General features: G+C 52.0%; 1 protein-coding gene across 4 annotated transcripts; it reads right to left on the bottom strand.

Moving 5' to 3' along the window:
• Nucleotides 1-488: 488 nt before the first annotated feature.
• EVPL (envoplakin) lies at nt 489-25572 on the bottom strand. Of its 4 annotated transcripts, none has more exons than XM_074922217.1 (24): nt 25468-25572; nt 24852-24889; nt 23667-23674; nt 19088-19187; nt 18425-18579; nt 17636-17759; nt 16873-16998; nt 16577-16615; nt 15680-15841; nt 14972-15079; nt 14240-14335; nt 13674-13799; nt 12589-12735; nt 12289-12443; nt 10657-10774; nt 9662-9814; nt 8721-8899; nt 8143-8281; nt 7378-7571; nt 6711-6861; nt 6021-6104; nt 5825-5935; nt 5116-5208; nt 489-4280 (listed from the first exon to the last, which is right to left on the bottom strand). In XM_074922217.1, the coding sequence occupies exons 1-24, from the start codon at nt 25520-25522 to the stop codon at nt 831-833; spliced, it is 6111 nt and encodes a 2036-aa protein (XP_074778318.1). In that variant the 5' UTR covers nt 25523-25572; the 3' UTR covers nt 489-830. The 4 variants fall into 4 exon arrangements, with proteins under 4 accessions (XP_074778318.1, XP_074778317.1, XP_074778315.1 ...); XM_074922216.1 differs by having other exon boundaries at nt 9662-9819; nt 10662-10774; XM_074922214.1 differs by lacking the exons at nt 23667-23674; nt 24852-24889 and having other exon boundaries at nt 9662-9843; nt 10677-10774; nt 25464-25572.
• Between the last annotated feature and the right edge of the window lie 488 nt (nt 25573-26060).

The raw sequence follows: 26060 nt of genomic DNA, 5'->3' as shown, positions 1-26060 counted from the left end.
TGGGGCTTGGCTTCCTCTGCCAGCAGCTCAGTGAAGTGACACAAGTCATTGTACAGCCAACACTGTCACTGGTCTGCAGCCAGAGAGGCACTGGGGACAGGCAGCTGGAGGGCACAGCGGGGCCGCTCCCCTTGTAGCTGCCTGCACTTAGAGTGGATCAAACATGACATGGAACTGCACCCTTTGGTGACCAGGTCCCTCTTTCAGAGGTTTCCAAATGACCAGGGAGCAAAGTCCCATTGGTTTTCAGTTTTAAAGACAAATATAACAAAATCTTTAAAAATCTGGACATACAGAAAGAAATTTAGGGGGTTCAGTGCTGTGAGATCAGGGGAAGCAAGAACCTGCAACCCCTTTGTAGATTGGGCTGCAGGGCCTAGGATTTCATGGGGGGCAAGATTAGCCATGCCTTTGGCCACTTTGCAACCTCAGCCGGCAGAGACAACACAGCCACAGAGACACACTTTCTATGTTTATTGCATGCAGAAGAATGACCCAACTGTAAAACACTTTGGCTCTCCCCCCTTTCTGGGCCTAACCACGTTTAACCTACTGCCAGTGGAGTTCTCGCAGTCACCCCCCCTTTGCTGTCACAGCAGCACCCGGAGGACTGCGGGGACCCCTGTGTCAGGCCCTTACACACTCACGATCACACTTTGTTCCTCACACAACCAAGCTGCGTTGGGAAGCAGAGATAGCTAAGATAGAAGAGTATGCAGCCCTAAATGCTAGACGCTCCATTCCTGTGATCGCTGCTGCCTCCGTAGGGAGAGGTGTTTGGAAGGGATGAACTCCTGAAGGAGCCAGATCCAGTACACACCTGAACCCATTCAGTGCCTGAACCGTGAAAGCTTGGGTGAACGGCTTGCCTGGTGGTACCGCTGATAGCCCTCCGACGTGGCTGGGAGCAGCAGCAGGCAGCTCAACAAATCCTTCTGGCAGAGGGCCATGGCCTCCTTGTAATTTATCTTCTCTTTAGTGACAGGGTCAATGAGATCTTTTTCATAGTTGGACTCATCCTGGAGCCTGTTGGCCAGGTCACCTGTTATCATCCCTGTCTGGGCAGCTTCCAGCACAGGGATGCGACCAGTTTTCTTGGGATCAATGAGCCCTCCAGTTAGATGTTGGACCTCTAGGTAGGGGAAAGCACTGTCCCTGGTCATCCATCCCTTCTGAACTGCTTCCCCCACAGACAGCCTTCGTTTGGTCACCGGGTCCTCAATCCCCGTGAAAGCTTTCTGGGCATTGAGCAGTCTCTGCATGTAGGCCCTGTCAATCAGCCCCCTCTCAATTGCCTTATGGACAGAGAACCGGTCCCGAGAAATGAGATCTATGATGCCCCCCGTGGCAGCCTGGGCTTCCAGGAGCTTCTGAGCCGTCATGGGATCAAGCAGCTTCTTTGCAACAGCAGTCTTGATGTTGTACTTGGTGTCGGTGGTGGTGTCATACACTCCAGCAATGGGGGAAGTGTCATCACAGAAGCCCTTCTGCGAGGCTGGGGGGAAGAAGCTTTGGGTTTGGTGGGTGGTAGGTGATGAGAGTGGGGATTTGGAGATGATGGAGCCAATGGAGAGGGACGGGGGAGGCTTGGATTCCCCAGCCACCAGCAAGGCGAATTCAGAGATGGGAATCTTGCCATCCCGGTACAGCTGGTACTCCTCCTTTGTGATCCTCCTCAGCCTTAGTGCATCATCGATGGAGTACTGCTTCCCACTTTTCTTGTCAAGGAGAACCGAGATTTCCCCATTTGGGCCCAGGGTGGTGACTTCCTCCCAGTCGCACTCCAGCTCTTGCAGCTGGACATACTGGCCTCTGTCTATGATACCTCTCTTATAGGCCTCATAAGGGGACATATCCTTCCCTGTCTCAGGGTCCAAGATAGAGATCTTGGTGGAGAGGTTTGTCTCTCTCATCTGGGTCTCATGATTGATTTCCTCCCGGTTGACTCTTGACTGGAGATCTCGAATGAACCTCTCCTTGTTGTAGATCTGGTCCTTCTCCCTAAGGATGTCTGCCTCCAGCAGGGAAAACTCATGTTCCAGCTGCTTCTTCTTCTGCCTGTCATTCTCAGTCCGTTGGTTGAGCAGTTTGGACTCCTCTCGAAGGAAGAGGACCTTCTGCTGCTTTTGCCTCTCCAGCTCCCTCAGTTCACTCTCCAAGTTGGCTCTCTCCTGGATGGCCAGGTTCCTGGCTTTCTGCAGCTCCGTCTCTTCGCGAGCCCATGTCCTCTTCATGCCTTCAGCTCTCTCGATCTTCTCCCTGAGCCGCCGTACTTCCTCTTCTGCCTTTTGCTTGGCTCCTCTCTCCCTGCTCAGCAGCTCCCAGATGCGTGCACGTTCATTCTCCAGCGCTCTGTCCTTTTCCACTCGAATCACCTCCTTGTAGATGGTCTTCTCCTGGGATTTTGTCTTCTGCAGGACATCAACTTGCATCTGCAGGTTCTTGCACTCTCTCTGCAAGTTCAGCACCTCCATCTTCTCATGGTCCAGCTCCAAACGCAGGTTGCTGGCAGACTGTTCGAGGACTGGATCCTTCTCCAACTTGACCACTTCTTCCATAATGATCTTTTCTTGCACTGGGGCTGGGCTCTCCTCCAGCTCCTTTATTCTCAATGTAATTTGTCTTATCTCCTTCTCTAGTGCAAGCCTCTTGCTTCGATCCTCCTGAAAGTTGAGCAACTTCTCTTGCTCTTCCACCAGTGCACGAACCTGTTGCACATCACGTTCCAGACGACGCCTGTTGCTCACCTCCTCATCCAGACTCCGACTCAGCCTGTTGTGCTCATCTCGGAGCTTTGGATCCTTTTGAGTCAGTATCACCTCTTGAACAACTACCTTTTCCTCTGGCTTTCGCCTCTCCAGTAGCATGTATTTATTCTGCAAGTCATAGATTGCATCCTCTGCAGCTCTTCTCTTTTGAGACATGTTACGCACCTCTTGTCGAAGGCGATCAGCTTCTTTTTCCAAGAGTGGATCATTCTCATATCGGATGACTTCCTTGTTGACCAGCTTGGTTTCCACCTTGGATCTCTCCCTCTTCCATTCATCCCTTTCACCCTGCAGCCTAATGAGCTGCTCTTGGGTCCTGCCGTTGGTGTTCACTAGTTCATTGAGCTGTTGTTTCAGCCTGTCAATTTCTCTGAGGATCTCTGGACTCTTCTCATGTTTCACCACCTCCTCTATAACCTCCTTCAGCTCAACCACTGGTTTCTGTGACCTGAGGACATTGAGCTCTGCTAAGGCCTCTTCCACTTCACTGTCAATCTTTGTTCTTTTCAGAGTAACTTCCTGCAGCTCCCTTTTCAGGTGGGCAATTTGTCGCTCTGTTTCGGGATCCACCAGGAAAATCTCGTTGACCCTCTCTTTAACCTCTACCCTTGGTTTTTGCTTCTCTGCAATACTGCACTGGCTCTGCAGCTCTCCCAGCTCACCTGTAAGCATCAAGTTTTTGTTCCTCTCTTCTTCAATGAGGGTTTTAAGTTTGGAAGATTCTCTCAATAACTCTGGGTCCTGCTCTACCTGCTTCACCTCCTTAACAATAATTTTGGGTTCTGCTGTTTCAATTAGTCTTTCCACTTCCTCAATCTTGTTCTTCACTTTCACTATTGCTTCTTCCGCAGACTTCCTCTTGAAGGATTCTTCATCGATTTGTAGCTGCAGGGTCCTAACAGATTTCAGCATTTCTGGGTTTTTCTCCAGTTTGATCAGCTCCTTCACCACCACTTTCTCTCGGATATTGGGCTGCTTTCGCTCCAACATGTGCAGTTCTCTCTTATGTTGCTCAAGTTCAGAAGCAGCAGCCAAACTTTCCTCCTGGAGACGTTTGATCTCCTGACGAAGACTGGCTGCTTGGCTCTCCAGGCTTGGATCTTTCTCTATTTTTGTAATCTCTTTAGTGAGGAGCTGGGCAGGAATGACCTTCTTCTCACTCTCCATCTGGGCAAGCTTCCGGCTCATCATTTCAATGTTTTCTTGCAGGCTCTGCCTCTTTTTGCCTTCCTCTTCCACCTGCTGTGCCATCTTAGACAATTTGCTCTCCAGCTGGGGGTCTCTGTAATATTCTATCACCTCCTTTTCTTCTACTCTTTCAATGGGCTTCTGAGTCTTCAGCATTAGCAGTTTGTTTCTGTGTTCCTCCAGGTCCTCTTCAATCTTGGCCACTTTCTTCCTTTCCTCCTCCAGCTGTGATTTCAACCCCTCAGATTCCCTGCTTGTTGTGGCTTTGTTTTCAGATTGAAGCTGTACATGAGCAAACCCAGCAATGTCATCATGCGCTTCCTTCTGCAAGAGAAAAACAAAAAAGTATAATTAAAAAAAAAAAAAAAAAGGCAGGGAAACCAAGTCACACTTTGAATCTGACACAGAGGCCTTTTCTATCACAAGGCACAGTGAGAGACAGAACTGGTATGGAATCCCCAGGAAGCCTCCAAATAAGGCTGTTTGTAAATGGAAAATGAGGACACATTCCCACCATCTCATGCAACTGACTTGGTGTGTCTTCCCCTTGTCATGGAGGTGCTGTGCAGCCCACAAAGGTACTTTGTGCTTCCTTCTTGTATCTGCAGCTGTGGGAGGGTAACACGGCCGGTCCCTGCAGCATCACAGAGCACCCCACTTTCATGTCTTGTCCTTCCTGAGCACACTGAAAGTCATCCATCTCTGGAGACCTTTCCTACAAGTGAATCCAGCCCTAGAAATGCATAAAAGTCCTATTGCTTTGAAGTGTTTCCAGAAGGTTGTAAGCACTAAATTCCAGCCACATTCACAGAGGAATCTGAAATTCTCAGTCTGTGAACACTGATTAGATATAGCTGAGAACAGGATTTGAGAGCCCTACTCCTTTTTTCTAGCATAAGCTACAGCTTCAGTAAGAGTTGAGGGCCCATAGTGGTGATGAAGGTCACAACCTAAGATCACTGTCAGTGGAACTGTGGTTACTCGTGTTTTTTTTCTCAAAAGGGTTTGCATGCCTGTCCTTCCTCACACCTGGATGTGGAGATCTGGGGAGGGGTGGGGGGATCCCAGGCTGAGCAGATCACTGACAGCTTTCAAAAATGATTTCAACCCCCAATCTAGAGCACCCCAATCATGCCATGAACTGTTTGTTAGCTGATACCTTCTCAACAATCTTCTTGGCAAACTCCAGCCGGCTGAGCTGCTGTTTATTTTCTGCTGCCAGCTCCATGTAGAGCTTAATCACATCATTTTCCTGAAAAAGAAACAGCAGTGAGAGTCTTGTCCCCCTCACCTTGACATAGCTCTGTTGGATGGCACTCTCCCACCCCTTTCACCCAGATGCACTTTGTGTACTGCACTGTTCCAGGGATTAGTGTCTCCACATCTGATTTTCTAGAGAGACACAGAGTCTAAGGATTCATGTAGAAGATCCTGTCCCCTTCTTTTAAATGCCTGTTAGATTCCTGCTAGCCTACACAGGATCCAGACTTCCAAACTCACCTTGGGCCACACATGAATGGCACTTAGCAAATAGCCCAAGGTGATGCAGGAGAACTGGGGTGTAATTGGGAAGAGCACACAGGAGCTCTGACTCAGTCCCGTCCTAACACACCTACCCTGTAAGTTTTATCTTCATACACAATATGGTAAGGAGGCATCATCAACAATCTCAACCAAAGGTACCAGACACACACCTAATTCTGGACCTCATGTGCTGCTTTGCCCCACAGACAGAGATCTCTGATGACATCTATCCTTGGGATTAGGACCACAATCAGCTGTGACTGTGGATTAAGGCCTTGCAGAGGACACGGGGCTCAGGTAAGGAGTTAGACAATGGTTTCCATGCCTTCATCTTAGCATTTTACCTGGGCCTGGATGCTTTCTTGTAGGGGGGTCACACGCAGCCTCTTCGCAGCAGAGTCAGTCAGGGTAGGGTCCAGAGAAGAACTGTATTTGCCAGCTTGAAGTTCATAGTCCTGTTCAGAGCAGAAACAGAAGAATCAGGTGGGATCTCTCGGGTGAGATGCTAAGGGAACACTAGAGAGGAAAACCAGGGCATACATTGAGTGTGGACTGCACGTTCCGGGACAGCCTGACCACCGCCTTCTTCTCGGACTCCTTGTTCTCGATCTCCTCCACCAGCCTCTGCAGGAGAGACACGTGATGTTAGGGACAGGTTGAAATACAGCAACCCAGTAACGCTCTGGCAGCCAAGAGCAGTAGCTCAGCCTAGTACTGGAGGGAACAGAAGGACATTAGGAAGAATCTCTGGGGCTTTAGAGGATCTCATTAGCACTCTCACTTGCCCAGAACCTGCCACACTGATTTATCATCAATAAGATATTAATGATAAATTATATGAGATAAATACCAGCCAACACAGAGACCTCCACATCTCACTGTGTGAGCTAGTCAGCTTAGGATCTGCTCAAGGGGAGAAAGATGCAGGAGCCAGCTGTAACATCTCAGCCCAAGGTGCAATTTTTCAGGATCTGAGTGTGTCCTCTCCAAAGAGAGGATATCAGTCTGGGGTGACCAACAGAGATGAGGACCCAGCACTGTAGATGAACACAGTGGGGCAAGATACATCATCTGTGGGCTGCAATCCATTTTCTGCTTTTTCTAGTTCATTCACTATGATAGGTGGAGCACACAACTAGGAGCTGGTCGGTATTACTCTGCATACAGTTCACAAGAAAATTCCCCTGTTCCTGTAATGTTACAGGTTATGACGCTTGTCCTGGAACACACCTTCTGTGCCTGCAGCTTATAATTGATCTGGCTCGGCCCATCAGTGGTCTTCACTTGGTGCTTGGGTAGGTTGTTCATCCAGAACATCAGGTTCTCATTGGAGTTTTGGAACTGCTGGTAGGTGAGGCTGATATTTCTCAGGGTCTTCTCTCTGCACAGCACAAAGGTGAGCAGAAACATTAAAGGCAATGATATTCATGTGCAAATTCCTAAAAAGACACTATGGTGAGAAATGTCACCACAAAACACCAAGATAACAAAAATGAGGGAGTGACAACTGGTCCCCGAGTGGGGAGCACAACTCTGTGCACATCAGGTTTGCTACTGCAGCATGAACACAGCTTGAGACACAATAAAAGGAAAAGGCAGGCAACCAGCAGCAATGCCAGTGAGAAGGGTTAAGCACCAGAGTCTCTCTGGGTAGGGTCACTGGGTCAGGCAGAGGCCAGTGGTCAGCTACTTAAGACTGCCTTCTCCCAGCTATCTGGAAGCTCAAAGCCTGTAGGAAGGTGGCAACTGCACAGCAGGACAGACCTGGTCCTCAGTATTACAGAATAGTGGTCAGGGTCCTGCGATGAAGAACATACTCTTGGGACTCTAACATATGACACATTAACTAAGAGAAAGCTACGGCTCCAGGAGCAGAGAAGACACCACAGTTCCTCACCGTTGATCCAGCTGGTCCGCAACGGCATGGTAGCGATCATTGAGGAGCTGCACCTCCCGCTTCTGCCGGGGCAGGTCAGGGCAGTACTCCTGGAAGTTGTTCTGCACAGCGCTGCAGCTGTGCTCAGCATCCTTGAGCCCCCGGTTCAGCTTCAGCACACAGTCCTCTCGGGCCACCAGGTCCCGCTTCATCTTCTGCAGAGGAATAAAGACACCTCCAGGTTTGCATCGGTCAATGCAGCAACCAGAAATACCTTCCTTAACACCATTACTAACTGTGCAGCACCTGGGGACTAATCAGGCTCTCCAAGATAGGCATGCAACATGGAAGAGATGGAGCAGTGAGACTTGTTTGATAAAGAAGGTGGGAAGCAAGGTGGGTTGGGCAGTGTACAGAGCAGAAGAGAGAAGTTCTGGGGAAGGTAAAAAAGGGTCACTGTGAGCGCTAATGATGGGGCAGGGAGACTGGGACCAGGAAGGAATAAGGATGGGTGTGAATCAGAGCAACAGAGGTTAGATGCTAAAGGGGTTCATCATGTATTTTAGGGACCCCAAAGGTAACCTGCAAGGGTCAGAGCTTTTTGCTAGCCAGTGAGTGCAGGTCAGCCTGCAACACTAACGTAAAGCATTCAAGGAACAAGTCTTTAGAAAGGTTTCATCGTTGGCACCTCAAGGAGCTAAAATAAGCAAAATCCAGTTCTCCCCACCATTGCTACCTGAGTTTTGGTATCTCCCTCCCTTAATGAAGGGCCTGATGTTTCCCTACCTGCAGGTCGTTGGCCCGATCCTGCAGAGCATTAGGGGATGCAGGAATGATGCTATCCTGAGCCAGCTTGGCCTCAAATGTGCTGACAATCTTGTCTGTGTTCTCAATCTGAGTCTCCAGGTTCAGGGCAGCCTTAGCCCTGGATAAGGGAAAAATGACAGGACAAGGTTAGCTACAGAAGACTCCATTCTCCCCTTTTTCTCTCTGATTTTTCACATTTAAGCTTATTTAACACTGAAGCTTCTGCAGCATGGCAGAGAACAAGCACTATGCACTCACAACCCTGTCGTGCTGCCCAGAAGTCAGACACTTTGCTTTTCACTGCACACAGCAGAGCTGAGACACACCCATTGTGGTGGACTTTCACAGTGGGGAGATCTGACCACAGATCCCATACAGGAACTCTTTCAGAGGTGCCTTTGATGATGGATGGGAGGTTTCCATCCTGCACTGGGCGGGAAGGACCTCAACCAACGCCCATATAGACCAAAAGCATTTTTTCTCATGCTTCTATGTTGACACTTCTGTGCAAGGATTTCCTTCCCGCATCCCCATCAGGCCTTGCCATCATTACTCACTTCTCGTTGTACAGGCTGGAGAGCATATTGACATCATTGTATTTGCTCCTGAGGGCATTCAACGTGACAGGGAGCTGGGAAGCTGAGGTGCTGGTGGGTTTTTTGGAAAGGTAGGTCTCACACTCCTTCTGCAAAGCATCCTTGGCTGCCCCCAGGTCCTCAAGTTTCTTTGTTGTTTCCTGGCACATCAGATGGGAGCAGAGTCACCCAACACAGTCATAACAGTGCTGTTGCGAAAACATGTCTCCCTCAGGGGCAGATTTTGCTGTGGGGCTAAGGGTGCGGTAGCCCTCTCATAAGAATTTGGCCCTTGGGACACAGACCCATCCAGACTGTGGCTGTCTGGCAATGGCAGGGTGTGGGAAAGAGATCCAAATAGACAGAGATGGAAGAAGCCTATCTGCCCAAGTCCATCCTTCTGTCGGGGCCAGATAAATACCCACAGATGAACATGTAAAAAACTGAACTACTACTGTCCCAGAGGAAAGGAGGGGGGCTCCAGGGCACTGGCTCTTTTCCTGTCCCACTCACATCTACCAGTCTGTACTTCCCATCAGGTGAGCCAGAGTTGGTCCTTGGATTAATTCCTCCTATCCCATTGTCTTTTATGCTACAGACTTGAGAGCAAAGGGTGACAGCATCCCCACAACAAGGCTGAGGACTCCTCCAGACTGGCACATTGTCCACAGCTCTGAAACAAACGGACCATCTTGCTACAGAGCTGAGCCAAGGGGAAGGGCCTGCATTTTCCTAGGATTTGGCTTAACCTGTCCTATTTCAAGGGTTCAAGGCAGCCTGAAACCCTTGCAACTGCAGCATGGTTTTCTCCTTCGAAGCACCAGTTGTCATCTCCCATGTAATTCCTGTCTCAACCTGTTTTGGGCCAAGGACACAGCGCTACCGAACCCATCCTGCTCCAACCTTCCCACAGCAGTACCCACCTGCTGGTGTTTGATCCTCCTGGCAAGGTCATCTGTGGGGTCATTGTAGTTCACTGGAGACCTCACTCGGTTCAAGACTTCCTTCTCTACCTGAACCAGGTCCTTGCCAACAAGATCCAGGCTACCAAGAAGCTGGTCAGCTTGGGGATCATCCTGGACTACCGGGGGGCTTCTGGACAGAGCTGCAGTGAGACATACCTTAGGTTAAGCCCCATTTCTCATCTGCCATCCCCATCTTGGTGCACAGTCCTTTCCCCAAGCGCTCCCATACATGGTCCCCTAAAGCTCCAACTTTCTCTCATGACAGCCCAGCTACAAAGCTCTTCCCTTTGTGTTTTGCCAGCTCTGAAGCACACAGGCTTCTCCTAGCATGGGGTTTTGATGCAACCATAAATGATTCAGTTAACATTTCTAATTCACAGAGCATCAAGCACATGCATGTGCCTACCCATGGCAAAGGCTGCGAAAAATGGTTTTAGCTCTTCCCTGGCCAGCCATAGCTCAAGTCCAAACAAGGGAAAAATGCTATGTGCTGCTATGCAGACACATCCCTGCGCAGCTTTGCTGGGAGCTTTTGAACTACAGCCATGGAGTAACACAGCTAGCCAGGGCTGGGATGTAGCCACGGCTGCCTGCTTATTCCACAGCCCCCAGCTAGGGAAGAGAACTGCAAGGGACTCACATCCCAAAGGTTTAAATTAATGCTTCTGGATAGGCATATAGCCCTGCAACCCTACTCTGCAACTGTTGATGGAGCTGGAGGTCAGTCTGAGAGGCCTGAGAAGGGCAACAGAGAGTTTAAGTGAATTGCCCAAGATCACGTGTTGACCCGGCAGCACCAGGGGTCAGGTTATCCCATCGGTTGCTCTTTTCCATAGAGCAGAAGGTGTCTTCACACTGACCCGTGGGTACCTCTGCCTGCCCGGGGCTGCTCTGCTTCCAGCCAGGTTTGGGACCTCTGCAAGGGAGGTGCGTGGGCTCGCCTTGGAGGGGGCTGGACAAGCAGTTGACATACCCTGCTGACTAGGTTGAACCTGCTCCTTGTGGCTGTGTCTCAAGGTGCTCTGAACCACTGCTCGCTTCTGCTTCACTGTGTTCAGTTCCCCTTCCAGCCTGTGAGCAGAGAAGAGCATCGTCAGTCAGCAGGACGGGAAACTGCTGCACTTAGCAAGCCTTGACAGAACCCGGCCCAGCAGCAGCTCCGTGTCTCTGCCGGGGAAGGTGTTCCCGAAGGCAGGGGCAGGCTGTGAGCCTGCAGCCTGTTGTAACTCAGAGATGTCCCTTAGGAAAGAGGACAGCAGCACGAGCAGCTGGTTGTTTTGAGCAGCTGATCTCTCCCAATGGAGCTAGTATTGCCAACTCTCAGCAGAAGCTATCAGAGCTGGAAATTTATTTCTTGTTACTGCAGTGCTTTGCAGTTTCACAAGAAGCAAGTACAAGTAGCTGCTTCTGTGGCTGCCGCACTAGAAAAGCAAAGTCTCGTTTGTAAGGATGGTTCTCTTCTAATGAAACTAGAGCTGGGATCAGCAGGATCTGGAAGGACCAAAAACATCTCAGGGTGAGTGAAGACTGATGGAACCAGGAGCGGGGGCCTTTGAAGGGCCAGGCTAGTTCACATCCCTGCTGCGGACTGCTCCAGCTAAACACCGCGCTCTAAAACCAGCAAGTCCCAGCTTGCCTGGCTGTTGTCAGATGAGGGCTGTCCCTTTGCCGGGCCAGGATGTAGCTCCATGCAGAGGGACTGAATGGTAGAACAGGCTAGGAAATAAAACAAAGACAAATATTTTGCATGTAGGAAGGGAAGCAACACCAGGAAATAAAACAAGCTGTCAGATGTGGCCTGAAAAGGAGAAGAATTTTCCAGGCAACACCTGCAGAAATCCAGAAGGATGTTGCAAACTTTTTCTTTTCTGTTTCAAAACACAAATGAAACCATAAATCCAAAGGATTCAGTAATGTGGGACATGTGAAGAGGGGTACGCACCCAGGAAGAGCAACACAATGAAATAATCACACCCGCATGACTGGGGAACAAAATTCCCATCAGGGGCTTGCCCAAGTAACTCTGAATCTGGGCTGTGGGCCTTTCCACAGCACTTGAGCAGCACTGGTTTATCCAAGCACCTGGGGACATGCTTAAAAAGGTAATGCCAAAGCTGCCTGCACCACCACCCCATCCTGTGGGAACCACAGAAGCTGAATGAGCAACCAGGCAGTAGACTACACAATGGTTCAAGGAACATTTCTCAGTCTCCAGCTGGGGCTGGCTGAGAGGAGATAGCACAGATAACTCTATCTTGTCTGGCAAGTCCCAAGTTCCAGACTGATTCTGCAATGAATTTAGTCAAACCTATGCAAGTCACATGTTTGAAGTGAAGAAATCAAGCCTGACTGCCAGAAAACTCTTTGACAGCAAGGTCCATACAGAACTGTCGAGGAATAGCAGGAATGTGGATGAGAGAACTTGGGTGCAGGGAACAATCCCTCTCCAGATGGCATTTCATACTAGACAGTCAAGAGGCCTGTTCCCAGCTGCTATTTCTCTGCAGCTGAGGCAGGCAGGCTGGCAACAATCTAAGAGCAAGTCTGAACGTCTCTCTGGGTCAGGCTCTCCACTGCAGACTCACCTATTGACCTTGTCTATGGACTCAGGGTCTGGCGGAGGGATGAAGAAACAAGCAGAAGGTGCCTCCTGGACCACACCGGTGCTGCTTTGCACCACCCACATCTCCAGGTTGCTGTTGTCCTTCAGAGTGTACTTGTCACCTCTGGTCAGCTGCACCTAGGACAAAGACACAAAACCCAGTGAAAGGCTTGGCATTCTGACACTAGGCCAGTTCCTCCCACCATGGAGCCAAGATCTGGAGCAACCAAAGAAGAATCCAGTTGCCTGCTTCATCTCAGTGTACTGCTAGTCAAGCCCTTACCTCCCCAGCATCCCAGTCACAGAGGGTGTCCAAGGTGAGGGTCTGGGAGGGAGGCATCCTGCGCAGTTTTAGTGGGCTGATCTCTTTGCTCCTCCTTTTCAGGTCAGCAATGCTCTTCTCTGCCTGCTTCACTGCCTTCTCTTCATTCTAGATAAAACAGGGAAGACAGTGGTTGTAATCAGGCTCGGATGAGAAGGAAGGGCAGGGGGCTGTCACACCACAGTGGGTACGCTGGGGCCAGTTGTCCATCCTTGTATGGTCACTGCTGGGGTGGAGTCAAAACTGTCTCCACTCTTGACCACCCCTCATGTCCCTTCTTCCTCCCCTTTTCATTATCAACACTCTACTTGGTTTCCTTTGCTCACAGCAGATCCGCCCTTGAAGGCACAGCCTGAGTTAACCTTAGATGCTCCCACACTGTCATATTAAACTTCCTGGAGAAGTTTTTCTTCTCAGAAGAGGAACAGAGACCTGCCAAGAGGTGGCCACATTCCAGTGTCAGAAGGTACTGAGATCCCAGCACCTCTTGGGAGGGAGATGCATTGCATGCATGGGAAGATATCGTGTTGAACATGTCCCCTCCCTCTCTCCCAGGCAAACGTTCCTTTCCTATCTGCATCTCATCCCTGAGGTCAGATTTCTTTATTCCCTCCCTCGCCCTTGGCTCATGAGAGTGCTGAGCAGATGGGAGGATCTTTCCCCACTGCGTGGATGCCAGCAGCTCACGCTCTCTGCGGGCCCTCTAATCCAAGCGTCTCATGTTTAGGGCAACGCGCAGCTCCTCCCTGCCCCTCTCCTTTACTCTGACGGTGACCTGGGGCCTGGCTGTGTGTCACTGATGGAGATAAGTGTCTTCCCAGGGGTAACTGCCCCACAGCATGGACCTACTGGGGCTACAGGGACTCGGCGTCCAGAGCACAGTGTTGCCATGGGCTTCCCCCTCCCCAGCACAGATCTGGGGTGAGCTGTCCCAGTAGGGTTATTTACTCACCTCTTCCCCTTCCCCACTGTTATTTACTGGGGAGGTTGTAATGTTTGGGCTGCCTCTTAGGTCTGGTTAGTGCCACCAGCCCTGAAGACCTCACCTCCAGCTGAAGCAGCAGATCTGACACTACACCAGGGCTGTCTTTGTTGAACTTGCTGTATTTGGTGTCCAGGTCAGAGTTCATCTTCTTCAGGGAGCGGCTCACAGCTTCAGCATCATCCTGGAACTGGAGGTGTGGGTAGAAAAACAGTCAGGGATGGAAGGACACTGCTATCTCCAAGTCCAGTGGGGTTTCTTAGTTCCCAGCATCTCTCCTGCAACCTGGAGCTCACAAGACCCTACAGACCACCCTCAGAGCGTGTGCATGGACAGGGACTCTCCATTGCCAGCGCCACATGCAAGTAATCTCAAATCAACAGTCCCAAGTAATGACAGCAGACAAACCCTCCCCTGCACTTCTCCAAGCCAGCACACTAACCCAACAGGGGTGATGAGCCAGTCCTTCACTGCTGCACTGAAGGACCATGTTTTGAGAGGCATTTCCCCAAAATGCCCAGACTAGTATACTAGCAAGCAAAGGATCTCCCATCCTCATCCCTTCCTAGCCTGCCCACTCCAGCCTGACCCTGCAGCCCCATGGACCATGCAATTCTTCTTGGTTTTTACCTTCTTATAGCTCTCCACGCTCTTCAGTTGACTCTCCTGGCAAATGCAGAGATTCAGGAAATTCTGCCACTCGTTCTTCAAGGCTTCCTGGTGAGCCTGTAGTGGGACAGAGCATGACTCAGTGGGCTCCCGTGAACCCTACCTCCCCCACCGCTTGTCTCCTTTCTCCAGGAGTCCCAGAGATCAGAGGAAGGCTGCTGTTGAACAGAGGCAAAGCTGTTCCCAGGCACTGTCTGACGCTGAGCCTGAGCAAGGACGCTGCTCCACAAGGACCTGGCTCACACAGATCCAGAGGTGTGGGTGGCTGAGAGCTCACCTCAGCTTGTCACTGTGTCTACAGGCTTGGAAATACAATCTTGGAGGTAGGGAGTTGGTTTCACTTGGGAGAGGTCATGCCATGTCATAGCTGGGTTTCACAGCAGCGTGAATATGGCTCAGTCAACTACATGTCTGAGCACTAGAGTGGGAGCTAGTCCCAGCTCACAGATGTAAGCCACTATCTCCTGGAGATTTCTGAAGGGATGAAGAGCCTGTACTGCCCTCAGCTTCCCCATAGGGCTGGAGAAGGCAGAAAGATGCTGCAGTACAGTTGGTGCAGTGTGGGAGGAAAGAATAACTTAACAGCTGTGCAGAATAGATGAAGAGGTCTCTTCCAACCCACCTCCTAGCTCTTGATGCACAGAGACATTCTCATTCTCTTATAGGGTTTGGGAGGAAACCCCCTTCCCCTACCTGTATAGGCTTGACAGCTGGGTGCTTTAGCTCAATCATCCTATCCCCATCGTCCTGAAGATGGTTCACAAACTCCTCCTGGCTGAGCAGCTCACTGGACTTGAAATCCTGAAGGAGAAAAACTTCATGACCAAGGGAGCATGCAGGGAGCACAGACCAGTCTCCTGGGGCACCAATCCCCATGCAGCAGAGAAAAGGCTCCCAAAGCATAGACATCTTTGTTTCTAAAAAAAGAAAGGGGCTAGGCAAAGCTAAAACAAATTAGACACTCTTGGGCCTCAGAAAGCATCAGGGCATTTGTTCAAAGAGCATTTTCCTAAGCAATTATCCCTCTCTTCTTCCTGGTCCCTGTATGTAGCAGTCACTGGGTATTGTGCTTTGGACATTGAGGCTGACATGACGCTGAGCCCTTCCCTCCCCTCTGATCATGGACAGCCGCACTAACAGCTCTCTAATGTGTGAGCCCGTGTGCCAGCTCAGGGCACGGGAGGAGACGCACAGAGTGGCTCATCCTTAACTCCAGCGTGGACCCAGAGCCTCTCTTCTGCCTGTTTCTGTGCCCAGCACTGTCAGACCACCCTGGGAAAGTGCCAGGCTCAGGGCTGGGGGTGGATGTCTAGGAGGCTGGGATCCACCCTGCAGATCCCACACGCTGGGCTTGGCCAGCCTCCAACAGCCAGGACACACTGCCATCCCCCGAGAGCTCACCTCGTACTCCCGACGCACGCTCTGGACATCTATCATTTGGTCACTCCAGTCCTGCTTCAGAATCCTGGTCTGCTGGTCCGTCAGGTAGCCCAGCTCCTTGGTGCAGCCCTGGAGGTGGTGGTACAGGCTGCCCAGGCTCTGCCCTCGCCAGATGGAGGCTTTCTGCCCATGCACACAGGAGAGAGACAGCATTGGCGCTCAGGCTGAGGAGCTCCTTTCCCCTCCTCCTCCTCCTCACCAGGACCCCACTCGAGTTTCACATTCACCAGGAGATTCCCAGAGACCTTGGTGAGACACATCTGCTGCTTGCTCTTATCTGATGGGGCTGCATTTCCTTTCCCTCCTTCACAGACAGGATATGTTTGTCTAACCAGAATCTCAGGTGTGGGACGGTGCCTTGAGCAGTCTGAGAGCTGGCCCAGCTCACAAATATATTTCTCACAAATGCCATTCTTCAGCTTTAACCTTTACAGGCCCAGCTGTCTAAACCCAGGACCTTCTTCCTTTGCCACCACCTTTGCTCTGGCTGCTCATTTCCTCTCTGGAGCCTTTGTTAGGGATCAGCGCAAGCCTCAACATTTGCAATCCTGATTTGGAACAGCGTGTGGGCTGGGACAGGGTTACCTGCTACCACAGGTGTAACCCTGCACTCACAGACATACAGGCAACACTGGATCAATGATCCGCAAAGAGGAGAAACGCAGATCTTGCCCACAGTATTGCTCTGAGGGCAGCAGGTGTGCTCTCAATTTACACCCATTCCAAGGTGGGGAGGAAATGGGGAAAGAAGATGAGGGACATGACTTCACTGTGCAAGACCAGAGGTAGCTTCTGCCCTGAGCAGGGATGGTGCAACTCTATGACCCCATCTATCTAGAAAACCACTGAGAAGCTTACCAGCAAGTCCTTGTACTGGCTTTTTAAATCTGCCACATCCTGGGTTACAACATGGCCAAGACCAAAGAGAAAAAAAAAGAAAGAAAAAAGCTGTTACCAAAACATGTGGTTGATGCTGAGCTGATTTATGGAAGATACTTTAGAAACCATTCAGGAACCACCTCCCTGGCCCCTGCATGGCTGTCCAAGCTCAGGTGTCCCCATTGCCCCTGAGCCATGTGGCCAGAGGGAGAGCAGAGCCCACCAGGTCCTGGGTGAAGCCAAGAGGAACAAGGACAGGGCAGAGGGAGCCTTACCCCAGAGCGGAGGTTCTTGATCTGGAGGCCATAGGCTTCAATCTCCTTCTGGAGAATGTTGTGCTCAGCTATTTGCTTTTCCAGCTCCGACATGCTCGGGCCATACTGTCCCGCGTTGACTTGTTTCTGTGCAAAAGGAGTTAGGCAGAGACTAAAGCAAAATACTTTATTTCAGGGAGAAACCCCAGTGAGTGCTGGCAGGATATGAAAAGATCTGATACCTGATACCAGTCCGGGAGGAAGGGAAGGGATCTTCTTGTTGTTTACTGTGATTACTGTTGGTTGCCATTTCCCCAGCCATACTCAGGGGCAAAGAGAACCCTGATGTACCAATCTAAGCTGAAACCACCACCCTTCCCATGGTAACAGGCAGTGGACAGGCATAGTTACCATCCAGCTTTCAAAGCTGACTCCAAACTGGGCACAGCACATACCCCAAGACCTTGCAGCATGAAACCCCAGGACACAGGGCTATAAAGTCCCTGAAGACATCACCTTCTCCCTCCTTTCATCCCACAGCAAGACATCTCTACCTGATCCCCCTCCAGTAGCTCTTAAGCTGAAGGTGTCAATCAAGAGTGTCCTCCAGAAGGTTTTAAGAGGTGAGAGGAGAGTCCTTCTCCTACCCAGAGTTACTTCCACCACCCTCAACAACCCTGCATGATGCTGAGCACACAATGACCGACAGAGCCCTACAGGCAATAGTGGACATTATCTGCCCTTGTAGAAGTTGGGAGATACATCTAAAACCGGCTGCTGTTACCATCTTTTGGTCCAGGATCCTGGCCCAGTCTACCCTGGGCCCCACATCAGGGATGTTCAGTTGTTCGTAGAGGGCCCGGTACTCTGCACACAGCTGTGTCACGCGGTCATGGAGCTGCTGGATGCTGCCAAGGAGAAAAGGAACATGTCTCTCTGTCAGTTTAGAAGGGGGAGAACCAAGGTGGGGTTTGTGGAGCCCAGATTTCATTCAGAAGACCCAGGCTACTTTGTTTTCCTTTTGTGACATTGGCCTGTTTCAGCAGTGGAGGCATTTGTCCTGGTGCTCTCCATCTCCAGAGATGTCTCAGGAATTATAACCCAGGAGGAAGCCACAGGGAGATCAGGGCTGTACCTTCCCAGCTAGAAAACAACACTTCCCTCCTGATTTCTACCTAGAAGGGTTGGAGAGTAAAACAGAGCAAAGCACCACGAGGGCAACCAAGTCCATTTCAACACTCAACTCTGCTTGCCTGAATGAAAGGCATTCATTTTAGGAAAGGCAGAGGAAAAGGGGATCTGCCCTGGGAGTGGGGCCACATTTTAGCTCTGCATCTTTCTGGTACCTTTTGCAAGAGCTCCCAAAAAAGATTGGGTGATCACTCTAGCAGCCACCCTACACACCAGTAGCTTTACAATATACTAGCAGAAGCCCTGATTTTAAGGCTAAAGTCTGTGGGAAGAAGAGTGAAACTCTGCCTCTCATGGCAATGACTGGAGCTCAGTCTAGAAGCTAGGGGGGTTCCCAATTGCTCAGTGCCCCCATCACACCAGTCACCCCCGCTGTACTCACTCTTTCTCTATCTCAGTAGCCTGAGGGTGTTTCAGCCGTTTGGCTCGGTCCACATCCAGAAAGAGGTCCTTCAGCAGGGTCTCTGCTTCTTTCAGATTCCTGGCGTTCTCTGGCTGAAACTCAAAAGCCTTGTTCTTCTGGTGATTGCTGGCATCCTGGAAACCAGGAAAGACAGAGAAAAAAGCCTGGTTGGGCCACACAGACCTCACAACATTCTCCTTGGCCAGCACAGAGGGTCTGGATGCTCAACATGCCGACCACAGAGGAACCCTGGTGCAAGGGTGCATCTGGGGACCATGTGCTCAGACAAGCTGCCTGCTTCAGCATCTCTCCCTCCCAGGAACCAGTGTGGATCAGGCTGGCTGCCAGCCTCTGGGATTGCTGGGAGGCACAGGGCTGTGCTGCTGTAGGTGAGACAGCCTTGGCTGTGGGAAGCATGAGGCACTGAGCAGAAAGCATGGAGGCTAGAATTTGGGAGGCTCCAGTATGCATCCCCAGGGGTTGGGAGGCTCTGTGAGGTGCTCCGTTCCTCCCCAGCCTCGAGACAGCCCCCAACCTGCACCAGCAAGCTGATGCACAGAGCAGACACCTGACCTGTTACCCTAGACACAGCATTTCTAGGCAAAGCCTTTCACCTTCACATCTCCCTCTGCCACAACTCACCTGCTTGAGTCTGGACTGTGTCTCCAGGATGTCCTTCTCCACCTGGTCGGCATTTGTCTGCATGCGGGAGATGAGCACAGCCAGCTCATTTGTTGAGGACCTGAGAGAGGGAGCAGCAAAGCAGACGAGTGGGTGAAGGTAATTCTCACCCTCTTCAACACTGCCCAGGACCTGACACAGGTGTGGTTCTTCAGGCCTTTCCCTCATGTCCTCCTGGTCTCCAAAGAATGAGTCTAAGCTGAGGCCAAGGGCACAGATGCATACAAGTGGTCCATATCTGGCTGTTACCTTCAGCCAAGTGAAGGTAAGAGGTGGTGTGTTCAGAGCGAACGGACGGTGGCTTTTTGCACACCACGCAGCTCATCTGCACAACTCCTTGCCACAGGACACCACAGATACTCAAAAGTTCTTGTGGATTCAGAAAGCATTGGAAGGAAAAAAAGAAATTTAAAAATCACGTATGGCTTCCAAATGCACCAACACAACATCTGGGTTGGGAAGACCAGAAGCCACAGATGGCTGGAGGCCATGAGAGCACCCGACAGAGGCAGCACAACGTGCCTGCCCTGTTCGGAGACGCTTCCCTGGGCATCTGCCCTTGGCTGCTGGTAGAGGTGGGCGAGATGGCCCTTCAGCCTGACCCAGAACTGCCATCCTGTGGTCTTGTTTCATGCAAAGTGCTCTTCAATTCAGCCCACTGAGATGCTGGAGAGCCCAGGGCCACCACAGGACTGGGCTGCAGTGGACAAGGACTTGCTACACAGAGTACAAGCGCCTCTGGGCATTGCATAGGCTGTTGCAGTCGTGCTGCTTTCAGGGCTTGGGGACAAATTTCCCAAGGCCATAGCACAACTACCAGTCCTCCTCAGCCCAGTAAAAATTCACTGAAGGTCCCCATCAGACCATTCCTCATTATGTCTCACCTCGGGGCCACCACACACCCAGTGGGTACCATCACAGCCCTTATTCCATCACCATTATGGTGAATGAGCACCAAAAGCCCTGCTGAAACAGCTGGATCCAGAGCCTGCAGCAAGGCACGGGATGGTTCCCAAAGCTCCTGCAGACAAGGAAGCACAAGCCTTGGTATCACCTTTGTCCTCATGTCCTGTTGCTTCTAATAGCATCTGCCCTTGAGGACAGTGCTGGCCCTACCCTCCAGGCAGGGAGAGTGCAGCGCTGCCAGGATGTGGGCGAGCAGAGGCAGGAGGGTGTGGACTGATAGCACACCTGGGGACTCGAGCCCTTGGATGACTGCTGATGGGACAAAGTTCAGCAGAGGCTCAGCTTGGTTACGTGCTGACTTGGGTCTGAGACCAGAAGGAAAGGGTTTGAGCAGCAGCAATGGGACATTGCACAGCTGAAGGTGGGGGACGCTTCTTCAGTGTTGGTTGGTTCGTCTTTGGTGGAGGAAGAAGGTAGGAGAAAGGTGATGTCCTGCAGCAGAGCCACCACATCTGCCCTCCAGCCATGTAGTTTCCTTCCTAGCGCCTGAATCTAGCGAAGGGCAGGGGGAAGCAGTTCCCTTAATGGCTCCATCATTGCTTCAGCTCCTCCTCATGGCTCCAGCTATTCCACAGTTCATACCAAAGGGTAGAGCAGATGCTGGGATGTTCATTTATTACAGCCCCAAGTGACTATAAAGTGACAGCGAGTGTTATGGTCACCCCAAGCCAAGCACTCGGATGCTACAGACAGAGCTTGTGTTTCAAGTCAGCTCAGCCCACTCTGACCAGAGCTGAGCCTGTGTAACTCCGGAGGAGGTGCAGCCCCAGCGCTTCTGCTCGCAGCATCCTCCTGTTCCCTTTCTCTGACGCCTCCCTTGGTTTTGACTTCCCAAGAGGGTGGCACGGGCCTGCGACACAGCAGCTCTCAGCTCCCTCGGGGGCTTTAGGTTGGCAGCATCTCCTGGCCATGCCTCAGCTTCCCTGCCTGTAAAATGCACGTCAGCAAGGTAAACGGGGGACTGCTGCGCTCTGGCACTGCCCTCTTCTACAGGGTCTAAATCCAGGGATCACAGAGCTAAATATCCCAATCAGGGCATTCATCATCAAAGCATCACTGTCTGCTGCAACCTGTGTTTTATATTCCATTAAATATCCCTCCTACCCCATCTGCGCCCCATGGATGCCCTTCCTGGGGCACGCTGCAGGGAGAAGAACGGTGGCCCCAAGTCTCAGCACAGCTGGGTGGATGGGAGCAGCACAGAGCCAAGACTCAGTCCCTGTGAGCCTGAGCATTCTGCAGGCTGGAAGCTCTACAAGGTCCCCCCTCCCCAGGAGGTTACACAATCTCCCACTCATCCCCAACATGCCTGGAATGAGGTGGTGTCCCATGAGCAAATACTTGAGCACCACCCAGATTTCCTGCCCGGGCTCTCTGCACAGGGAGGAGAGAGTGAGTCACGAGCTGGCCGCCATCCCAGGGGACGGACGCCTCTCCCCACGCGCCGGGGGGGTCCGTCCACCCCAAGAGCTCTGGTTGAATTCAGCTTCTGCCTGAGAAGAGTGTGAATGGGGTGTTCAGTTTGAGCCCCTTGTGATGTGACTGCGGATACCTCTGTGCTGTTCCGAGAGGGAGGACTGAGGATCCATCCTTCCCAGGGAGGGTAGATGGCCAATAAAACCCTGCTTATTCCTGGTAGCAACCCTTTCCTGGCCGAAGGAAACACTGGGACAGCCCACCTCTTGGTTCACAAGACTGGACACAAGAATCAGCTTTGTTTAGGCCAAACCACAACGAAACTATGAACTGAAAAGACCTCGGCAACCTCCCAGTCATTGGAGTCTCCATGTCAAGTCTCACTCCTCCAGTCAAGTCTCAGCCTTGCCCATCCACAGCCTGCGCTGCCTTAGCACTGCACGGGGCACCTGAGGTTAGAAATGAGGATGCTGTTGCAAACAACCTGATCTTCAGGGAAGAAGTGATCTTCCTGGAGAACATTGTCTCAGGAGCAGAGCGGGTCTGCCCTGTGTGTCCTGGAGTGGGGATCCAGGAGGTCTCTGTGTCAGCCAAGGGAGGAAGCCTGGCAGAGGAGGAGACTGAGACCCTGTAGCCAGCAGCCAGGATGGAAGTGGCTCTCCAGCCCTGCAAGCAGCTGAACCACTTGAGTCTGCAAAAGAGTAGTCTGGATGCTTGAAGAGCACTGAAGCCAGGTAGGGCACGTCCTGGGAGGAGAAGGGTGTCTACATGCTGTCCTGGGGGTCAGAGTAAGGCCTGATGCACAAGTGGAGAAGCCATCTATCCTCAGCTGAGCCTCCCGCCCTCACCATGGTCAAGGTGGGAGCAATGCTGAGGAACCTGCTTGGTCTGTGCATGATTAGAGAAGTTCCCAAAACCATCACAGACCCTCCTATCTGAACCACAGACCATGTCGAGAAGAGTTTGAGCTTCTCCTGTGCATGCCAACACCCATGCACACAGCCTGCAGTGACACAGGTGCACCACTGTCCCTCCTTGGGGCTGTCCCTCCTGCCCCATCCCTGCTGCCCCTGGCCAGGAGCCCTCACTCACGAGGGCTGACCACAGCTGGGCCCCACGTTTCAGGGTGAACATGCTGACGCTTGGGCTGCAGAGAGGCAGCCTGACGTCAGGTGGGATATGAGTAGCCACGAGCTCGCCTGTGCTCACACGAGGCATCCCTCGGCCTCCCGGGGCTCGGGTCTGAGTCCGTGCACGGTGTGTACATACAACCGCAGCCCCGGCTGGCCAAGACAGCTGAGGGCAAGGCTTGGCAGAGCTCCTTCTGCTCCTCCTCCTCAAGAATCAGGACAGGCCTCCTCCTTAGGGCCACCTCATGCCTAGAAGAGGCAGAGCACTATTATTATCATTATTAATTTGTTCATTTCTCATACCACTTTCTGCCTCCTAGACAGTCCAACCGCACGCAAGGGACAGTGCCTCTTAGCAGGAGCAGGACTGTCCCCCACTCCTGGTCACTTCTGCCACAACACCTTTGGGCAGGACAACAGCACCCACTCACCTTAGTCCCTGAGCCCCTCCGTCCCTTCCTTTCAGGGGACTTTGCTTTAGGGCTACAAGGCAGACCCCAAAGCTGGGTCTGTTCTCCCCAACATGCAGAAGTCCTTGCACGCTCTGACCTGCCAGTCCGAGCTGCTCACAGCAGACCACCAACAACCCCCTGTCAGTGCTGGGTTACACCCCTGAGTCTGCACCCGTCACTCCAGGAACCATGCTGCTCTGGACTGACTGGGGAGAAGCAGAGAGAGGCAGTAGCAGAAGCAGCAATCACAGGAGATGATTAAACCAGAAGATGACTTGTCATCCATCTCCAAAACCACCCACAGCCTTTGTCAAGATCGTACCCGGGCAGCCAGTCCAGCCAGATATGATTCAATTCCACTTCTCATGAGTTTTCCCTTTCAGCCCCACAGCATGCCTCCTCCTAGAGCAGGGCACAGCGAAGATGCTCCTCGGGGACAAACCTGCCTCCCTGGAATGCAGCCACCAAGTGGAGACAGCAAAAGGCCCTGCAAGCCGGGATGTTCAACACCATGGTCCCAAGGACCACAACGAGGTACCTCTCTAAGGGTCTGTGCCAGCAGCAGCACTTGCTAACCGTGAACCCTCAGAGGCAGGGAACCTCAGCTGCTGCTGAGGTTCTGGCCTTGGGGCCACCAACAGCAGCTATGGGCCACCAGCATTTTCTTGGGGCCATCTGCAGAGTGTGTGCTGGCGGCTGCTCTGGAGACAACTCATTCACCTTCATTTTCTCAGCTAATATGGGTGCTGACCAAGCCCCAGGCCACGGTCAAATGAATTAGCCTTTGCCTGATGGTTGGTGCCTCCTAAAACAAGCACAACTCGCTCAGTAATTGCCGTGCTTCTGGCTCCATCCTGCACAGGGAAGAGCTGTGAGATCTCACTGGGATGTGACTCCAGTTATCCTGAGAGGCTCACGCTGCGGGGGAACCTGGCCCAAACCCTCCTGCAGCGCCACAGGGGCTGCAGCGAGCTGTCCCAAGAAGCCTCATGAGAAATCCCCATCCCAGGTTTGGACGCCAGCTGAGGAGGTGGATAAATTGCATTAGAAAGACTGAAAACAGAGGCTGACACATCTCCAGGGCTTCTGGGGAGGTGTCTCACTGCAGTCAGGCCCAGACAAAGGCTTGGTGTTCAGAGAGCCCCCAGATCTGTCTTTGGGATGAGTTGGTAAGTGCTCAGATCCACTGAGGCAGAAACTTCCTATCGTAGGATTCCAACTCCTGACATCCACACAGGGAAGCCTCAGCCTTTGTGGGGGCCACCACCTCCCCAGGTCGTGCTGCCCTGCCCAGCAGCACTGGGCCACCACCCTCCTCCGTGGCTGTTTGCTAACGTTGGGTTTGGTCCCCGTAAATGGCGCAGCGGGCGCCAGCACCGTGCTGTGTCCCCCCAGGCATCCTCACACCCACCATCCTGGGCTGCTGCTCGTGGTGGCCCCAAGAGATGGGGCCAACCCCCCTTCTCCCTGCAGGCCCCCTCCTCCTTAGAACAATCTCCCTTGCAATTTTCTCAGCCTCTAACCCTGACTGGGGATTCCCACAGAATCAGTCCACTAACACTATGAAATGCAAAATTGCTGAGGAAGGAGGAAAATAACCCTGAGTTAGCAAGTGCAGCTGAAGGGAGGGATGAGCTGAAGGGAGGGATCTGCAGGAGCACCCGCCCCCCCCCCCCAGAGGACACCCTGCTCCTAGGGAAGCATCCTGGTCTCATCACACATCTCGCTCCCCAGAGCTGAGGGAAATTTTTCAAAGGGGACATGGCTGTCAGATCCTTTTGGTGTTGCCTCAGATGGGCCTAAAAAAGGCAACCTCAGCTATTTGACCTGCCAAGACCCAGCCTGTCACCAGGGTGGATTAGAGCAGTCACCAGCAAACCCACCCCTCGCCTGTCCTCACCACCTGAGCAGCACCAAAACTAAGCGTCCTTCTCCAGGGATCCCAGGGCAGCATCACACCAATCTCACACAACCAGCAAGTCCTGGAATCTCAAATCCAGGCTGGTATCTGCTTTGCCATCAAGCAGATCTTGCTCCACCCAAGCAAAGAGGCTGCAGTTATTCTCCCTACTCCTACCTACCCAAAAAGGGCTTTGCACCTCCCTGCTCAATTAACACAGCTCTGAGCACATCTTTAGGCACTGCACATCCCAGGGGCTGCACAGATACTTCTGGGCTGGAGCACAAAGCCCACCAAAGACAAGGACAATAGCTGGGGCAGCACGTTTTGTCATCAGCTCCCAACGAGCCCCAACTTTCTGTCTGCTCCACGATGAGGGATGGTTCTTAGGGTGGCTGATGAGACATGGAGCGTTCTTCCCTCATCTTCCCCCAGGGTCCACAGGACAGCTTAGAAAGAGGACTGACACTTACTTGCTAGACTTGACAGGGGAACTTCTGCTCGGGGAGCCTTTGCTCACCCCCTTGAACATGTTGGCGTGGTCCCAGCTGGTCTCCTGGAGTCTGCAAAGTCGTGGCGGGTGCTGGCTCTCCGCTCTGGTCTGTTGGGATGGAATGACAAGACTCAGCGAGGGAAGGTTGGTAGCACGCTAAAGAGCAGTTTCTGGGAGGCTCCTCCCCAAACGCAGGTGAGCAGCAGAGATGGAGCACATATGAAAAAATGACTTGAAAAACCAGTTTGGGGTGGAAAGAGCAGAGCCCCAGAGGGAGAACGGGAGACATCGCCCTGGCTTGGAGAGTGTTTTAGCACACACAGCCACAATCGTGCAGCAGTTTCCCAGCAGAGGGGCAGAGAGCATAGCCTTTGCAGGGAGAAAAAGTCTGCAAACATGACTTTGAGGGAGTGTACTGTGACTACTGAGACACATTTTAAGACATCTTCTTGTATTAGCTGTTTAAAACGCTAGAGAAGTAGCAGAGACCCTACAGATGAAAACAACCCAGACAGCAGCAGCAGTTTGGGAATGGAATGACCAGTTCACAGAACATGATGTTATTTGGCAGTTCAGT

This window comes from Athene noctua, chromosome 18 (assembly GCF_965140245.1).
Source record: "Athene noctua chromosome 18, bAthNoc1.hap1.1, whole genome shotgun sequence".
Lineage (NCBI taxonomy): Eukaryota > Metazoa > Chordata > Aves > Strigiformes > Strigidae > Athene > Athene noctua.
The sequence above is the reverse complement of the archived record's forward strand: the minus strand, read 5'-3'. Positions and strand labels throughout refer to the sequence as shown.